This window comes from Nesoenas mayeri (assembly GCF_963082525.1).
Source record: "Nesoenas mayeri genome assembly, chromosome: 1".
Classification (NCBI taxonomy): Eukaryota; Metazoa; Chordata; class Aves; order Columbiformes; family Columbidae; genus Nesoenas; species Nesoenas mayeri.
Window position 1 is genome coordinate 11244889 of NC_137541.1, and position 19345 is coordinate 11264233.

The 19345-nt window shown below is 37.7% G+C and overlaps 1 protein-coding gene across 8 annotated transcripts in view; it reads left to right on the forward strand.

Moving 5' to 3' along the window:
• CACNA2D1 (calcium voltage-gated channel auxiliary subunit alpha2delta 1) overlaps window positions 1-19345 on the forward strand; it is a gene marked incomplete at its 5' end in the record, with an annotated part of 394641 nt that overhangs the window by 71244 nt on the left and 304052 nt on the right. For all 8 annotated transcript variants that reach the window (XM_080363990.1, XM_080363991.1, XM_080363992.1 and 5 more), the window contains one exon: window positions 1493-1609. In XM_080363990.1, the coding sequence (XP_080220116.1) occupies window positions 1493-1609 (117 nt within the window). The remainder of the gene's footprint in view (window positions 1-1492; window positions 1610-19345) is intronic.

The following is a 19345-nucleotide window of genomic DNA, read 5'->3' on the forward strand; positions in this document are numbered from 1 at the left end:
GAATGTGCAAATTTAATGTGCTTCGAAGAACAATGTAAGAAATTCCATAGTGATCAATTGCAGGACAAAATGTCTTTATTTCCAATTTTGTTGATTAATAATTGACCTATGGAGCATTTCTACTATTAAGATAAGTCCTCAAAAAAAAAAAAAAAAGAAGAAAGATAATTTGGGTTAAACGTTGTGTGACAATTTTGAAGTCAAACACTTAAAAAATATCCAAACAATAATCTGAGCTCATTAAAAATGGTCTTTTGTAGTGGCTTTCTGCTCATGATGCACTGATTTTTTAAAATAGTTGCTACTATATGAAGAATTAAAGAATATTCTAATTATTCAGTTACTGGTGGAAAGACTGTACGTCCGATGAAAACAAAACCACAAACCCAGCATAAGTGTTGTGAAATTCAAAAGTGATGAAAACATATGACAGTTTATGAGACATGCATGATAAAAATTTGCAGCTATAACTGTAGTTGTCAGAACTTTATTTGTGATAAATACCCTTCCAAGCATCAGAGACGTATTTTGGGGAGTTTCTTCAAGGTCTCCAGAGCTTTAACCTGAGAAACCTGGTGGGAATCGCTCCCTCAGAGATGTGGTTGGTGCTACATTAGTTTTCCCCGTTTGCCGATCTAGCCATAAGGTATCCATCTTTTTTTCTCTTCTTTCTTTTTTCCCCCAAATAATGTTTCTTCACCTAGTTCTAGTAGAACAGAGATAGGCAAGTAGATTTCTTGCTACTCTTTTCTTTCTTTACATCTTGTGGTTGCATGCATTTCATTGTAGTGGCTTTGTTTAACAAATCAAGTTATATCCTTTATATACATATTCTGCTTTGGAAACAGTCAATGTTCCCTCACCAGAGATAAACTATTCACAATAGAGAAGAAACATGATTATAGTTCCTTTCCCTTTATGTCTCATCTTTTCTCCTTCCTTTTTCCCCCATTCCCTCTTTTTTCCCTCTTTTCTTATATTTTTTCTTCCTTTTCCTCTTCCTTCCTCATAAATACTAACACTATAATATGAATAAATAGGTAAGGGACTAAATTGATTACATTAGCATAACTTAAGTGGCTTACTTCAAATGGCATGTTTGTTGTTCAGCGTTCAAGGAAGAAGTAAATTCGACAATAATTATTTGATTTCAACCTCAGTCATTTCAAAGCATCTTCATTTTACTTTTCTCTCAGCATTGTATGGAAATTCAATTCCTTGAACACGTAGCAGTTGGATAGTCCATCACTAGAAACAATCTGTTTTTAAGATGTATTAAATTATTTTTAGTGGCACCTTCTGCTTCTCAGTCAAAAAAGTGAAGTGTTTCTTCATTTCTTTCCTGAAACATGTTTGGATTTTCCTAGCAATAGCTTATCTCAAGCTCTCCAGTAAGAAGAGAGGACATCTTGATGCCTCTTCTGACAAGTCACTTTGCTTACTTTGTATGTCTTTTGCCGTTTTGATTTATTTCAATTTTTTCCTCTTGCAGATTTATTCCAGAAACAATCACTTGTATACTGTAGAAGCCAACAACCCTCGTCAGCTAGTGGAAATTGCAGCCAGAGACATCGAAAAGCTTCTGAGTAATAGGTCTAAAGCCCTGGTGGTGAGTACTAATGGGTTATATTTCCTATTTTCTATTTAGCTTTTAAAAACAATCTTTATTCATTGTTGAAACATGGGTTTTGTTGCTTTTGCTGCCTATACACTTACGGGTAGCGTCAGCCTGATGTGTACAGGACATGACATGTAGATGGATGGCTCCTGACATCATGGTAGAAAATGAACTCATTAGTTCTTTGGCATAGGGCAGATGCTTATAATATTGACAGACAGATTAGGAACCATAGCCAAGTAACAAATCAAGTTATAAATAGATTGGAAAATATTCCTTTAAGTGACGCACATGAATTCTTATGACTTGAAGATCACTGTACTCTACAGCCACTAGTGATCTTGTGGAAACAAGAAGTAGAGTTTTTTAAAATGTGATTTTAAAATAACGGTATCTTTGAAGTCATGATGTTCATTTTAGTATTATTGCTAACTACATCTGTTGCTATTTGGTCTCCATCTTTTCAGTTACTCAGTCTTTTTTCATGGTAGCAACTAATTCTTCTTCAACAAATGTAGCCATGTGTGAATCAGATTAATTTCCATAAATATTCTATTTCTGACTTGTTAATTTAATCAGTATTTCAATCATGTTTCATATCAGCAAAGATAATTCTGAACTATTATTGTGAGCACCATGCTGCATTGTAACATCATGGTTCTTTATGCTTTAAATAAGGAGTAGCTATTTCTTTAAAGTGCTTTTTGCCAGCAATACTGTTCTGTTTTATAAAACCCAAACCTGAGTAATTGCTTCTTACAATTCCAACTCACATTGCTCTGACTTGTGTCAGAGTGTAGAGTGCTTTTCAGAAGGTACTGACCAAAGACGTGCAAGGAGGGTCTGGATGAATTAATAAACAAGCTTTTTACATAATAGAGCTATTAGAAATAGGCTTAAAAGGATGGAACAGGAGACTGGGATTCCCGGAGCAAATATATATCCACACAGACTTGCAGATTAATTCGGACAAGTGAAAGTTCTTTTAAAGCGAAAGAGAGAAGAAAAAGAGGTTAATTCACATTACTGTAGACATCTACTCAGCTGGTTGTCCTAAGCTCTCGTTTTGTTCAATAGAACAAAATGGACATTTCTCAGTCAGGATTGACCTGACACGTTCTGAATATGACTTTAAAATGGGATGAACTACAACCCTGAAGTACTGACTTCTTTCTCTGTCAGAGGAGCCTCAATGTAAATGTCTATACTGTAGGTTTGCAAAGCTGGGGGAGATGAGTCCCACCCAAGCAGTCCTTTTGTCAGTACCGTTCCGCACAGCTAAAGAATCAGACCAAGAGTAAAACTTCTGCTGCACACTATCCTGAATACTGTCCTCATAGGCAATGAGATGTTGTGTAGTCAGCTGTCTGTGCATCGCTCCCACAGGAGGGACCCATTTTCCCACCTTTGGTCTTAGGAGGAGTTCACTCCTTCAGTTCCAGAGCTTCCCTGCCATGTACATCAATCTTACCTGGGCCAAAGCTTCTTTGTTTCAGTCTACTGAGTGTAAATAGATATGAGTTTTCTTTGTTTTCCTGTTTTAACTCAGTGGGCACGAGTTTATGTAGCACTCTGTTGACTTTGTATTGTGGCAACAAATTATAAGTCATTTGCAGACCTTTGTGAACATACCAGTTTTTCCACCATTTTCCCATCAACCCTATTAAGTCACGTGTTTCCAAGTTATGACAGCCATATCTTATATTTTCTTGAGATTTAAGGTTAATGTAGGGGTTTGTGTGTTTCTGCAGTGGTTTGATCTTGAAACTTTAAGATAATTAAGTAAGTAAGCATCCTGTGCTTAATTAGATCCCAGACCAGTTTCTCTCAGAATGTAGAAGAAGAAAGGTGCCTACCTCATTTTAGGCAAGACTATGGCCATTTTTTGAACAGGGTAATATAATTCAGTTCCCTGATGTAAAAGAAGATTAAATTAGGGAAAGGATGTTCCTTCAGGCTAGTTTCTCTCTCTTTTTTTTTTTTTTTAAGAAGTTTTTTAGTCTTCAGAAATTTTCCGATAATTTCAAAAGATCAGGTTGATGCATCTTGAAGGCAAATAAAAAGTCCTGCAGATGTATTAGTGGATAAAGACTTATGACTTCAAATACCCATTTTAATATTTTGGTGGATGTGACTCATGGTGTCTTTAGACCTTGAGGTTGCCATTACTGTTAGTTCTGCAGTGGATGTACAATAATTACTCTTTTTAGCTGCATGCCATCATTTTGGAATGCATATCAGCAAGACTTCTGCATGACACCTTTATCAATCTTGCCACTTCATGCAGAGTGCAATTCATCCCCAAAGAGATGGAAATAGCTTAGCTTCCCCCACACACTTCACTCAACTGAATTTGATTTGTCATCCTTTAAATACTGATCAATGATGCTTCTCTTTAGTGTTGGGATATCTCTAATTTTTCTTTTAATTACTTTTTTTTTTTTTTTTAATTGCCAAGGAAACACCAGAATTTACAAACACTAATTACATGCTTACAACACATAAGTAAGATCCTTTTTGTAGCTAAAATGATTGAAATGACCTGTTGAAACATTCCCCCACTCCAGTTCAAGAAGGACAGAGATGGCTTAAGAAGGTTGTCAGGTTTCGGATGTTTGCCTTGCCAAAATGTTCTGTCAACTTTATATACTTTTAATGTGCTAAATATATATATGTGTGTGCATATATATGTCTCTTAGTATTTATACATAAAAATAAATATAGATACTTGGTAATCTACTCTGCTTTTTTTAAACAAGTGAGCAAGTGATATTTATGGTCTCTCTCTATATATACTAGTTTGTTCTTTTACTTTTTTTTTCCTTTTTTTTAATGTCTACACACATTTTAAAAATAAAAAAATATGCAAATTGCTTTCTTCAGAACAGCTTTCTAGAGGCGGTTGGCCATAGATTGTTCCTGAGAAAACTTACTTTTCCTTTTGTATCAAATGCCAGACACAACCAAAGCCAATGCATTAAAAATGAGTATAACCTCTCGAATTAGTAAAAATGACTCAGTGTTGATAAAGGTTTTAAATATTATTTTCATTGTTTGGTTTAGCTTCTGATTTCTGATTCAGATGTTTTTCTCAACTGTTATCAGTGTTAACTGGTCTGGTGATTCTGCTGTATTTCTGATGTGTATTCATGTACCCAGGGGCTTAGTTGGACTACAAAAAAAGAAGAGAGGAAAAGGCCTAAAAAGTATTACTTAAGGGAAAAAATACCCTTTTATTAATCTCAGTCCTAGTCAGATCTCTTTGCTGACTCATATTCTACATGCTTATTAATTTTGGATCACTTCATGTTGCTTTTTCTTCGGCTATCACCTGACCTTAAAAACTCCTAACAGCTCAGATATTTATACTGGCCTTTCTATTTCTAGTTAACCCGATTTATATCAGAGCTTCCAATGACTTCTGATTTTAAACCTTCCTCTAGATTACCTTTATACGCAGGAGACACTATCTCAGACATCTGAACTATTACTTTCTGCTAAGAGAATTTCTTCAGTTTCCATATGTATTTCTCTTTCTTATTTTTTTTTTTTTCAGTAACTATCTTTATACTGCCATTTTGTAAACTTTATGTAGTGAAGCTGAATTATTTAGGTGAAATGTAAGTCTTAAATCTGCTGGGTCACATTCTCTCTGAAATCAGGAGTGGAGTTGGATGGAACTGTTACTAATGATTGCGCAGAGGGTTTTACCGTTGGGGCTAATATGACTCACATTGTTAATTAAGACCTGAATCCTGAAAAGAGTATGATGCAAGAGGATTATACATCCTCCAGTGATGCCATGAGGAAGGTGCCAGTGAATGACATCAACAGTGTCATTGTTCAGAGACAAGCATACCCCAGGGATGCCATGATTTTCTCTAGGCTGGCTACACAAACAATCTTTGGGCAAGGTTGTAATAAGCAAATATTAGTGTTGACTTTTCTAATAATAAGCTGGCTTCCCTTGAGCTGCAAGTGCACCTTTAAATGAGAAATAACTCCTGCATTCCAAATTATTTATCTCTTCATGTAACTTTGTGCTGGAAAACTCTGTAGCTATGACTTCAAGGTAAAATTACTTAGTGGTTCTGTAAAGTACATAGAAAAAGCTTGAGTGATATGGAAAAGCTTTGTGATTTCATTTCTATTTTGTATGAGAAAAGATTATAAGAAAAATCTGGATGTAGATGACTTGGCTCACTGTAAGGAAAGAAAGTGTATTCTTATTTTTTCATGTGTATGAATTTATGCCTGGGAGCAGCTTAAAAAAGGTGGTTGAAATAGGTACCTAGCTGTGAAGGAAGAAAGGAGAAAGTCCTGATCTGAACTCAGAGAGCTTTCCTAGGTAGCTACTACCAGAAAATTGTGGCCATACAAGAAAAAGTTAGGATGAAAAGAAAACGGAGTTTTGCTCATAGTTGCCGCAGGATAGGTTTACAATGAAAATTTGCTTTGCAAAAATCTGCTCTGGGATTGTGTTCTGTATTTATGATTGTGTCATGAGAGAAATGAAGCGTGACATATCTTGAAGTGACGTTTGATCTCGTGCTGCACACTGAGCCAAAGGCCTCGCCGCTGCACGGTGTGGAGTCGGGAGTTGTGCAGCCCTGGGCCTTCCTCTGCCTGTGTGAGCGACCTGGAACTCATTACATATCAGGAACATCCTCAGTCCTCTACAGCAGGAAAATCTGCAGTTTTACCCCCTTGCTCATTTTTGTTCTTATATGTTAATTGAAAGGAGTAAGCAAGTTTGGCTCTCTTAGGTAAGAGAAAATTAAAGTTAAGAGAGAAAATGATAAATAAAGAACACCTACTAACACTCTTTGCAAGCAGAGGCTGGAGAAAGTTTTGAAAATAGGATCAAAATGTTCTATTTCTTGCTTAAATACTATCCCTTTCTGAATTCCCAAATTATTAACTGTTGGTTACTTGTTTGCATAATACTTCGAGATGAATCCTGCTGGTCGTCTTCTATCCAAAATGAAGAATTCTACAAATTCTCCTGCAAATCTACTTTTCCATAATGAATTATCTCTTTCTGGAAAGCCTTGGTGTCAGTACCTTATTGTCAACACTATGTTGTACATTCAGAGTGTGTTTATTATTAAACTTTTCTCCTATTACTGCCCATATTCTAAGGTAACAACATAACCGTTTGTGTAAAGTAAATGCTCAAGTTCTAATAAAATACATTTCCCTTGAGAATAAGAGATTTCCATATTTTCACTGCCAAATTCCTGCTTAATATTTCTCTGTTTTGCTCTGGGGTTATTTGTTGTTGCCTTCAGCTATTAAACTCTTAGAGGAAGGCCATTCATGGGAAGGTACTCGTCAATACCTTTGGCTTCTTGGGCTGTATGTAGAGAGAGTTAAATGTAGATTTGTACCTTATTGTCCAGATTTCTTCAGACATCTCAGCCAGAGGCATCATATCTTCATTCCAGTCTTTATGCTTTGGTTCCTTCTGAAAACTGAGGCAACTCAGTTTCCATGGAAACTGAGGCACAGATCGTATGCTAGGAGACAAGTTCCCTCTACGCGCTGCTGGGCAATGTCCAAGGTGCACAACTGTGTCTGGGAATGAGGAGCTGCGAATGTTTATCTGCTAGTTTAGATGCAATTTCAACACAGCTGTGTAAGTGTGTCCAGATCCCTTAGTATTGCCCTGCCCACCTCAAATAAGGCTTCAGTGTCTCACAATACAACTGGGAAGCTTAAATAAACATGTGTTGTAGCATATTTTAAGATTCCTGGGCAGAGAGGCTGTGCACTTTAAATAAGGTTGGGAATTTTTCTGAAGGCTGAAATACCTATAATACTGAAATAAATTTTGTAGCTGTGCTTGACACTACTGTTTTTTGGAAGGCATCCAAAAGTCTAGCCTGAGTTTTAATTAGATGCTTAAAACCCACCTGACATCCTTGAAAACACTCTAGGACAGCTACTTTCTGGTCTGCTAATCTTAAATTGCCTATACTAACAAGATATCTTTCCACTCTTCATAGTACTCTATAGATAAATGGAAGTTATTCACTCATGTAGCAAAACATGCACTAGGCAGCATCTCTGGCTTTGGGCTCCATTGCAACTCAGCCACCGGTCTCCTAAGCTCCCCTAGAAATTCTGAATAAGCCTAAAAAGTCCCACCTGATAGTGGAGTCCACCGCTTTTGCACAGTAATCTAAAGGTTAGAGCTAATCACTACATGAGGGCTTAGGTTAGGTCTCTGAGATGAAAGTATCTGTGTGTACATATGGATACATATCTTGATCTGGACACAGCCAGATGGGTATATTGAAGTTCGGCTAAACAATATTCCAGTGAGCATACCATAAATAAATATCTTTCCAGTTATCTTCTAATCTAAAAGATAAATAGACAAAATATCTGACCAGGGAGAAGGATCTGCAACTCACTTCTTCTGCTTCCCACTTAAGTTCTCTCATCACACAGCTAAAGTCCTCCAATTTGTAGTATAAACTGTGCAGTAATAACATTTTGATGTTAACAATTGCCCTGCACCTTTGTTATGCCTTCAAATATGTTAAATACATTTATTCTCAGTCTCAGGCTGTGAATGCCAGAGTCCTTGGCCTTTAACCTGAAAATGTGGTCATTCTCCAGAGGTCTAGTTTGGATGTCAAAGACAATCTGTGATTCTGACTTCCCTCATTATTTTGAAAATGATGACATGGTAAAGACTGTGATTTTGTTGCTAGAGGACACTGATGAACTAGGTCTTGAGATGATGAATGCACCTGATGTTTCCTATTAGTTCCTTATGCACAGTGGTGATGTACCATAGAATCTGCAGAGAAAGGGAGAGGTTTTACTGTTGAGTTGTGGTAGCATCATAAGGTTCATCAAGATAAAATGTCTTTCCCTTCCTCTCTTCCCTAGCTGATTTTAAGAATGTAAGCTTTGTTGAGAATTCTTTTCAAAGCTCATGGGTTCAGGGAAACGAAGATGATTAAGGGAGTGGAGCATCTCCCTTATGAGGAAAGGCTGAGGGAGCTGGGTCTCTTTAGCTTGGAAGAGACTGAGGGATGACCTCATTAATGTTTACAGATATACAAAGGGTGAGTGTCATGAGGATGGATCCAGGCACTTCTCGGTGACAAACAATGATAGGACAAAGGGCAATGGTTTCAAACTGGAACGCAAGAGGTTCCACTTAAATTTGAGAAGAAACTTCTCAGTGAGTGTGACAGACACTGGAACAGGCTGCCCAGGGGGGTTGTGGAGTCTCCTACTCTGGAGACTTTCAAAACCTGCCTGTACAGCTTCCTGTGTAACCTCAATTGGGTGTTCCTGCTCCAGCAGCGGGATTGGACTGGATGATCTTTTGAGTTCCCTTCCAATCCCTGACATTCTGTGATTCTGTGAAATTCATTTCAGTGCACAAGAGAAGCATCACTCATGTCTTGATATATTTGCTGCTATTTTTTGTTTGTTTGTTTGTTTGTTTGTTTTTGTTTGGTTGGTTGGTTTTTCTTTTTTTTTTAATTTTCAGATGTTTCTGTCCTTTGATTCACTTGCCAGTTATAGGCAGTGTTGAACAATTGTATTGAAAAGGGCCCAAGTTGGAGAAATTCAGAGAAAGAAAATAGCTTGAATTGTGTCTAGTCTTCCACCAAGCCACACTTCCCCACATTTTACTCGTATTTTTTATTAGTTATTATGTAAGTAGTCAGCCATCATAAGGAAGCTGGCAGTGGACTTAGTGTGCTCAGTTGTTTACCAAAATAATTTCAGGTCTGACTTCTACGTGGATGGAAAAGAGCAAATTAACTAGAGGAAATTACTGGTCAAACAGATGAACAAAGTGTGTCTACACATGTTTTTGTGTAATATACACAGGTTATGTGTTAGTTTTCACTCTAACATGTTCATTTTCCCCTTGGAATTGCTAGGCTGTGGTTGTGTCTTCTTTGTAATATTGCAGAATATTTTATTCTTTTATTTTAACTTGTCACTTCAAGCTGGAGAAGTCTCTTGGGCTATAGGAAAAGGCATTTAGTGAAAAGATTAAAGAAAGTGTGTACCAGCATCACAAAGCAAATAGCTTTAATTGTGGCAGTATCTTGCCAGAAAAATCCTGATGTTGTGGAAAACTACAAATAAAAGAATCTTTTCTCTGTATAAGGACAGTAAGATCATGCATACCATATGTTATTACATGACAGTATGTCTTGGTTCTTTAAGTCTTTTCCATTATGTGTTGGGTAGAATTTTACAGTTAGGACTGTAGGTCTATTTATATGTTTACTTTTTATATCTCCATCAATTCTCTACATACTGACTAATTCACCGAGGTGGAAAATTTCAGAATTTTATTTCTGGATGCTTCCTGCAAGTACTCAGAATAGACATTGTCATCTCCTTTTTACAGCATTAGATTTACATTTCAGTCCATGACTAGAGCTGGTCCAACTAGCAGAAATAGATCCTTCAGGTATGGCAGAAACTTTGCAGGTAAGTTAAAGGCAGATACTGCTCTTTTATAACTGGCTTCGGTGGAAAATCTGCACACTAGGAAAAATGTTTTACTTGTGCTTTTTTAGGCTACTCTACTGAGTCCACTGGCCTGTATGAACATCTCCTGATGCAAATATAGCCTATTTTGAAAGTCAGTTGTAGTTGCTGAAGCAAATGTGCTTTGGAATGACAGCTAGCAAGATGTGACACTTATGAAGTCAAACATTTGTCAGCTTGTCCACATGTCAGATGTTTGAATTTGTTTTTACTTGTCTTGCCTTGAGTCTTATTTTATTAAGCAAAATCCAGGTTGTATAAATGCAACGTTATGCCTCAGAGGACAGATTCGTGTAACTCACATACCTTACAAGGCATCATAAAAATCTGGAAAAATAAATCAGAGGGCTTGCAATGAGAGTTGTTACAAATATCACCTGTTTCCATGTTTTTTCTTTCACAGTGTACTTGATTTTTCTTCTGCAGATCTTGTTTTCTTGTTGACAGATAAGAGGGGGTCGTCTCTCCCACTTCTCCTGCCCTCATAGAGAGCCATGAGTCATCATTTGGATTTTTGTGGACGGGCACTGTACAGAATGCTGGAATGGCATCTAGTGCATTAGCTTAGAGAGACACCTGCTGAATGTCGGTCCTGCCAGCACAGTGGATTGCAGTTAGAGCTTATAAGTGTAGCTGGGGTGATGAAAGCTCAAAAGAGCTTGTGGCAAATAATATTACTGGATGATCAGCTTCACAATTTGACTTTTCTCTCTCTTTACAGAGCAGGTTGTCATTAATAGCACAGCTTCTTTGTTGCTTTTGCATTTGGCATGGAGAAAAATAAGGAGCACTGATAGCTGTAGCAGTGCTTTCCCATTCACTCCCCTTTATTTATTCATTTGAGAAAATTCCCTTACAAAATAAACGGCTGTGGCTAATTTTCCAGAGGTTGCATTGTTGTTGTTTTTTAAAATCTCTGTGGGGGGTTTTCTGTGTGTTTGTTACAAGCAGGTTTCTTTGTCCGGCTTTATGGATACTGAAATTCATGGGTGAAAGATGTTCTGCAGGTGCATAGAGTCATTAAAGCGAGCATTGCCCTGAGCTGGGGGTGGGTGGAACAGCTGTGGAAGGTGAAATCTTGCTCCAGAGAGCTCTTTTGGTTTCCTTTCATTCTAAAGTTACTTTTCCAGCTTCAGAAGCTCAGATTTAAAACAAAACAATGCAACCCAAATCTTTGTTGTTACTTTTCTTGGATTTGTCCCAGTTTTTGTCTCCAGGGCTTTACTACCCTTCTTAGCTGAGCTTTACCCTCAGGCAGCTGCTTCTCCTGCAGGTATTTTTGTTTTCCTTGTATGTGCTTCTGCCTGAAAGGCAAAAAGAACTATTTTCTTGCTTATTTCTTGGTCTGATGACTTCCATTCAGACTGTCTGCCCAAGAAACATGCTGATGCATTTATTGGTGTGAGACTGTTTTCCACCATGGCTGGTTGGAAATTTTACGGGAGAATGATTTTCCCTGGTAAAACAGGCATTTTTCAAAATCACAATATTGTATGCTAGTAGCTTAATTTGCTCAAATTTATCTGGCTTAATGGAATGTTACCTATCTAAACAGGTAACTGAAGAAGAATATAAGAGTTTTTGAGCATTTGACTCTAATGCTGCTTATCCAGCCCTCCCAAAGCTCCTAATTTTTCCTGCAACCACTGAATTTACTTTTCCAACCACAACAAAAGTGAACATTAAAATTTTCAAACCCTCTGTGACATGAAAACTCTACTTATTTGTTGAAAGCTCTATTAAACATTACTGTGAAGAAGCGAATATAAGTGGTGTTTTCTGTGGTCCAAACTGGCACATACGAGTTATCCATAAACTGTTGTACAGTAGTTGGGTATGGCACACAACTCTCTGGGCTTAGATTCTGCTTTCTGAACCCTTTTTGCCACATCTAGGATAACTGAGGACTATTTCCTGCATCTTCCCTTGTCTTTCAGTATCTTTGGGAGCATTGATACCTGAATGTATGCACAATTTCACTATTTTTGTCAGTAGAATGCTTTGTACCCTTTGCTTCTCATTTTCCTCATTCCCCATATTAAAAGTTCCAATTAGGCTGTGTTGCTATAGCATCACACTAACTCATGTTGAATTGTTCACCCACTTCACCTCTTAAATACTTTTCAGAGTATCTGTGTCCAAGATACCGTCATTATTTTCTAAATATGCTCTGAAATCTATGAGTTTCTGATTCTGTTTCTAATGATGATACATTCACCAGTATAAATACACATTGTGTTTGAATTAGATAATTTTAACCTATGTGTCCTAGTCTACTTTGTATAAAAATTGCACAGTAAATAATGAGGTTTTCTACAAAGTATGTTTTCGTATCATATTGCAGTTGACATATAGTGTTTCTACAGGTTTCCTTAACCAATTATGGCTTTTAGGGAACGTGGTTTCCCATACTTGTAGCAGCCTTAAAAGCCAATGTTGCAACAAAGACATCTTTTTTGGTTTTAGTACACAGAATTCATTAGCAATATAAACACTTTTTAAAATAAAGCTAAATTATTTAAAATGGAACTCTTCCTAATGGTTGTGTACAAAATTATCTAGGAGTTTTGGGTCTCCAGGCTTACCCTTTCACTACCCTGTGCTCATGCTAATGTTCACTTTAGCAATCAGTGTGTCATGTTGGAAATAGATGTTTTGGGGCAAGGCAGAGATTTTAATAAGGGAACAGCAGAAAGAATTATCTGCCATGCCCTCTGTTTTTCTTCGCCTTTGTTACATGTTTGTATTTCTTGTTGCTCCTTTTCCTTCCTTCTCTGCTAGTAAGTATGTGGAAGGCAGGAATTACAGATATACCACAGCTCTGCTCTGCGTTGAATGGGGTCGGTGATACTTGGTTTTGTTTAACTATATGAGAAAACAAATAACATTTATTCATTAAAGTGGAACGACTGTGGATCCCTGCTAGCTGAAGCTGCAAGTTACATTTATCACCAGTTTCAAGGTCTACAAAGATTTTTCTTTCCTTCAGCAAAATACTAAGACCTCATTTTTTTAGTGAAACCAGAGGGCAGCCTCCGGAATAAGAGCACAGCAAATGCCCTGCTGGTAGAGGTAGCCTGTGGAGTCAATATTCTGTCTTGGTGTTGGTATGGAAAGGTGCTGGGTAAGGAAACATACAAACAGCCTGTATCCATGGTTCACTATGCATGTAATCCTTCACTGTTCACAGGTTTTGGCTTTGAGATTTTGAAGAGGGTATCTCTGCCTGTTCCCTTTGAATTTACCCTTAAGTTGACCGAGTTCCTCACCTGCCTGCACAACCTACCTCTGTGACACCTGTAGGAAATGCTTCCCAGACCTCACTATTTATGGATCAAAAACTATTCTCTCCTATCTGTTCTAAAGAGATCTCTGAGTAGTTGCAGTGAGTCCTTCCTGGTCCAGTATTGCCACATTTGCTATCTAACAGTTTTGGCATTTGGTGTGTAACGTCAGCCATATCAGCTCTCAGCCTTCTTGTCTACCAAAAAGAGTCTCAGTTTTTCTAGTCTCTCCTTAGCACAGTATCTTACAGAGACTGCATAACTGCTTTATAGCAGCTACTTCCATCCCATTAATCATTTTGTAGAAGTATTTGGAAGAGAAGAGGCTTAGGGATAGTGCAGGAGGTTCTTATACTATGTCTGGGGTGTCTGCATCATCCTCCAAGTCCTCTTCTAGAACATGACTGGTAACAGTAGGAGAGGAACGGGCATTTCCCACATTTCAGACTTTACACATCATTCTTTGCCAGGTCTAAGACCGGAAGATCATTACAAAATGCTCAGATACTGCAAATACATAAGTAGTGGTAGGTTTTCAGACTAGCACTTCTCGACAAAAAAAATCAACACTAAGCCGCTATCAGAAAGACAAAATATTTTAAATCAAAAAAATAAAGTAAATTTAGATCTAAATAAGTGTTATCCAAATAAAAAATGTTTTAATTATTTTGGTGTATTTTTAAATTGGAAGAGAAGTGTACTTAAATCTTTTTCTTCCCCCTTAGTGAGAAATTGAAATACATTCTTGGAATGAAACTACCATTTTCTCTAGATTTTTCTCCACCTTTTTCTTCATTGTTGCTGAATGCAAGGAACTGTTACTGTGGAGCCAGAGGAAGATTAAATCTAAAAATGCCGTTTTTGACTGATGAAATATGTCCATGCATCAGACTAACTTTCAACTTCAGTAGAACCCTTGCAGCAATAAGGATCTATTGAATTAGAGGAAGGGAATCAGTTTATGATTTTAAACTCATTGCAGTGTTGTTCTTTGCACAAGTAAACAATAAAGTCTCCACATTCAGGTTGGCTGGTGGTCATACATTTCAATAATCTAATAGTCAACAGTGGGTAGTTGATTAGTCTTTCCTTTCAGTCTTCCTAACTTTTTTCCCTTTCCATAAAGGATTTGGTTTTCTGAGTGTTGTGCCTGCCATCCCAGCATGACCATAATGCTTATTATATAGCTGCAGTATCCTTAAATGCACTGGCAGACTGGATAATAGCATGGGTTCAGTAGTGAAAGAAATTGTTTCCTGGAAGATTTGAGTTTTTCCTCGAGCATGTTGGTAGCAGGCTCTGTGCCAGCATTTCAGGCACACAGCTAATTGGGACCTTTGGGAAAAAATGCAGGTAAATCTGACGGTCTTCCAAGCAAGATTTAAAAGAATCAGATCAGCAGGGCTTGAATCCTTGGAAACACTCTGCTGCAGAGCTAGTTAAGAAGAAATACTGAATTTCTGTCTTCATGAAAATATGAAGCAGATTCAGGCAGCATGTTCACCTGGCATCTTTCTTTTGTAAGTTTTTTCTCCCTTATCAGCTTAAGGTGTCTACCTGCCACCTTTATCACACCTTTCAGGCTTTCTAGTGGAATTTCCATGTTAAAACTTTCCTTGAGGGAGCTCCTGTCAGCTTGCTTTGCAACATTGACCTTTGATGTGCTTGTTATTACAAAAGGTAAAATTCCCCAGGATCTCAGCAATTGCCTTGCACTGTAAGTCTCTGTGGAAGAGCTCACAAAGCAGGATATGCTGAAGGAAAGTGGTGTAATAAACTGTTTTGTGCTATTTCCTGAAGGTCTAAATTGCAATTTCTAGCTTTCTGTGATCTAACTGTGAATTTGCTGATAAACAAATATAAACTTCACCTGTAGAAAGGTTTATTGATAATTGGAGGCTGAGGTACATTACATGTTTTTTATGTTAATCTTTTTGTTGAATTAAAAGATTGCCTTTGATAGGGAAGCTTCAAGAAACAAGGTGATGACACATCTTATGATGTGTCAATGTGATGAAAATATGTTTTCTTCAAAGTCCAGGAACATTTTTCACTCCCTCCTATGCAGCTGCTTAGCAGATCCAGACTGATGCTCATCAACTAGACTCCTTAAAGGGCTCAAATGTGCTATATATTTGGATTTGATTTATGGCCTTATGTGGAGGTGGAATTTATCCCCAGTGGCCTCTCTATGAAAGTATGTTCCTAGTGTTCAGAGGGAAGGGGATTCCTGCTGCAGCAGCTCCAAACACTGAAAAGTCTCTGAAGTCTTGAAGTCTCTGCTAATGTTCCCTCAACCTTTCATGCCAGTGAAGTTAGTAAATAAAGTTTTTCCTGTTAGTGTTTTCTGGCTACCTTCTCTTTAGTCTTGTTCTAGGATCTTAACTTCTATTTTTTGAAAAATGCTATTTTAGATTTGCCCTTTATAAATTACGACTTTGGTACCTTCCACACTGTATTTACAAAATTCTGCTGGTATTTTACAAACTATGCCTGATTTTAACACCCCGGACTGTCCTGATGGAATCGGACACACAGAGTCACCTAAGTCCAAATTTCACCTTTGGCATATGGACATGATGAACACAGCTGAAGGACAGATATATACGTGCTAAGCACAAGATGGCTTACATAGATGCAGCTGAAATCCTTTGTCTGGAGCATTGCCAGTTGGGTCGATGTTGAGAGATGATACCTCAATTTCTTTCAGATCAGAGACTGAAATTTCCTACTTAGGCTGGGTAGCTGCAGAGATGTGGGGTTTGGTTTGGTGTGTTTTGTTTCATTGTAGGTTTTTTTTGGTAGGTTTTTTGTTTGATTGGTTGGTTTGTTGGTTTGTTTTGTTTGGTAAGGTTTTCTCTTTTAATACATTTGGGGGAAGATGCCATAACTCAAATGACTGTCTAGGAAATTAGGGATCTGAGATCAAATTTGTTGTCAGTCTAACAAGGCTCATGTTTGTCTTCCACTCCTGAAAGACTTCTCTGATTACTTAATTACAAGTTGAACTGATTGGAAATGCACTGTTCTCCCTTGGTTCTTCCTTCATCCTTCCAGTGCTGAGTTGTTGTGTGAGGAAGAGAGGATTCATGGAATCAGGAGGGAGAATAACAAAGGAGGGCTTGGATCTTAGTTTTTGTAGCACTCAGACAGATAAGGGTAAAATCCTTTTCCATTGATCTTTGTATAAATTTAAACATGATCACCTTCTTTACATTGGAAGACATCTTAAAAAACTATGGCAGTAGGTCGGAACATGTCCTAGGCATGACACTTCTGAATTAAGCACTGTAGCTGGATATTTGGAGTCTAAGTAGCTGTTGCTGCACTTCTGCTAATGCTCAAAAGTCACACCATTATCTAGAGAAGTCTCTGCTAATGTTCCCTCAACCTTTCATGCCAGTGAAGTTAGTAAATAAAGTTTTTCCTGTTAGTGTTTTCTGGCTACCTTCTCTTTAGTCTTGTTCTAGGATCTTAACTTCTATTTTTTGAAAAATGCGATTTTAGATTTGCCCTTTATAAATTATGACTTTGGTACCTTCCACACTGTATTTACAAAATTCTGCTGCTATTTTACAAACACAAAACCAGTCAGTTTACTCTTCCAAGTAGATGGGCATGATCTTCATCAAACAAAATCACCATGTAGAGCCTCAGTTCCAGAGGGAGTGGAATGAATTCACAAGTATGTTTCAGCACTTTGCATTGGATTATAACTGGAAGAGCAATTAATTTTCATTTAATATTCTTTTTTTAAAATAGTTAAAAACCATCAATATTGATTTGGAAGTTGTCTCACAAATGGAAATCATTTAGAAGCCACTTTTATAGGCGAATACAGAGTATAGCACATTCAGACAAAGCCTGGTATGTCTAGTTTAGCTATGAGAAAATATATACTTTCCATTAAAATGTTTGTTGTTGTTGTTTCTTGTTTTTTCATTTTTTAAGGTTCAGTACACCCTGAGATAAAGTGGTTTTTTTAATAGAATTGTTTGGGGATTTAATATATTTTCAATTCTTTATTTCTTATTAAAACTTCAATCACCCACCACTTGATTGTAATTAAAACTTCCCCTAGGCAATACATTTTGTTCTATGCAAATATGACAGGTATAATTATAGAAAATCTAATTGTTCATATATTGCTATTTTTCATGTGATGTTAAAATAAGTGACAAAGTAATTCAACTTTTTTTTTCTCCTTTAAATACTAGAACAAAACCAAACAGAGTTTGTACTTTTCCTTGAGCCTGGGTCTGTAGTGCATTCTCCTGACTCAATGAATTCTGAAATTATATCCAGACCAAAGATACAAAGTTGTTGATTTGTGCCCTATTGAACATCGCTCATAGAAAAATAATAAATCAGAGCACGCAGTCAAGCATCCTGCAAAAGCACATCTCATTCCCACATCTCTCTCACCTCATATCTGTCCTGTTTTCAGCTGGAATAGAGTTAATTTCCTTCATAATAGCCGAGGAAAGTGTTTCTGTGCGGTGGCGAATGTCCTTGGCCAGGCTGGTGAAGAGCAAAGGGAGATAGGTTCCTCTCCCGGGGTTACATGGTCACTACAGTGTTCAGTGGGTCACATGTGGATGGGACACTGGTGGTCCCCTCTAGTTTCTTCCATTAACATCTTCAGCACATCTAGCTCTGACACTGCTAAGGAAAAGGATGTATTTCTTTACCTGAAGTTACCCAACCTGAAATCTACCCGTATGTTTCAAGAGTATTTCCTCAGGTGTTTCTCTGGCGGAACCTGTTACAGATCTCAGCAGGTTGCACTTTCATTATGAAGAGGATTTTTTCACCCCCCACCAAGGAGCTGGTAGGGAACACTTGCCAAAACAAAAAAGATCATGCTGATGCTTCTGGTCTTGCTCTCATGTACAGAAAAACCTTACATAACCCTTCAGCTTCAATTTTTGCTTGCACACTGGCTATGGCCGGGTTTCTTCTCTTTCTGCTGTCTCCAAGTTGGTTTGTGTTACAGCAGCAGTGAGTCACTAATGCTCAGCCCAGTGTGAAGTACTAAGCAGACAGTCTCTGCTGCTAAATTCAGTGGCTATTCCCCAAGTACCTTGGCTGAGTCAAAGCACCATGGAGCAGTAATTTTGTTTGTTTGTTTTTTTTCTGGCTGTGTTTGGGTGGATGATGCAGGAGTGGGCAGCTGTAACGCTCCTGTTGCTGAGCAGGCAGTGAACAGTCCTCCTTGACATTTGTTTTGGCTTTTTATTTTATTTTTTTTTATTTTTTAAGGGTTTACATGTACTCTGGAGTTGTCAGGACATATTTATGTTTAACCAAGTCTTTAAAAATATTAATGTGGATGAACAGAAAATGCTAGAGGAGCATGTTTACCTGTTCCCAAGGTGATAAAAGTAGATTGAGTGGAAATCCCAGGGGTGAATATTTTCAGGTAGATTTCAAACAGAATCAGCCTTTAGTGACATAGAAGATACTGACGTGTGTAAACCATGCGATTCTACCAGGTACTTCCTCAGCATTTCCAAACCGTCTTCCCTTTGCCAGAATTACTGACCAGCCAGACCTTCCTCTGGGTCAGCAAGAGTCCTTCTCTCCCAGCCCCTCAACAATACTAATTGTTTTCTTTTTTCCCTGAAAGCCTGTATACATTGTAATGACTATAGGCAAGGAGAAGTAATCACAGAAGAGCATCTTAAGGACATTTCTTCCATGAGTAATGGAGGGGAATGGGTATCAAAGGACTAGTCCCTGGCATTTGGCAATTCTAGGAAGAGCATTTCATCTCATGACACATCTCATGGGCTTCGAGTCCTTGTAAAAATATGGTAACGTATCTAAATGTGGTCCTGTCTTCTTTGGTATATTAAAACTACAAAAATCTCATGTATAAACATAAGTGTGTAGTGAAAAGACA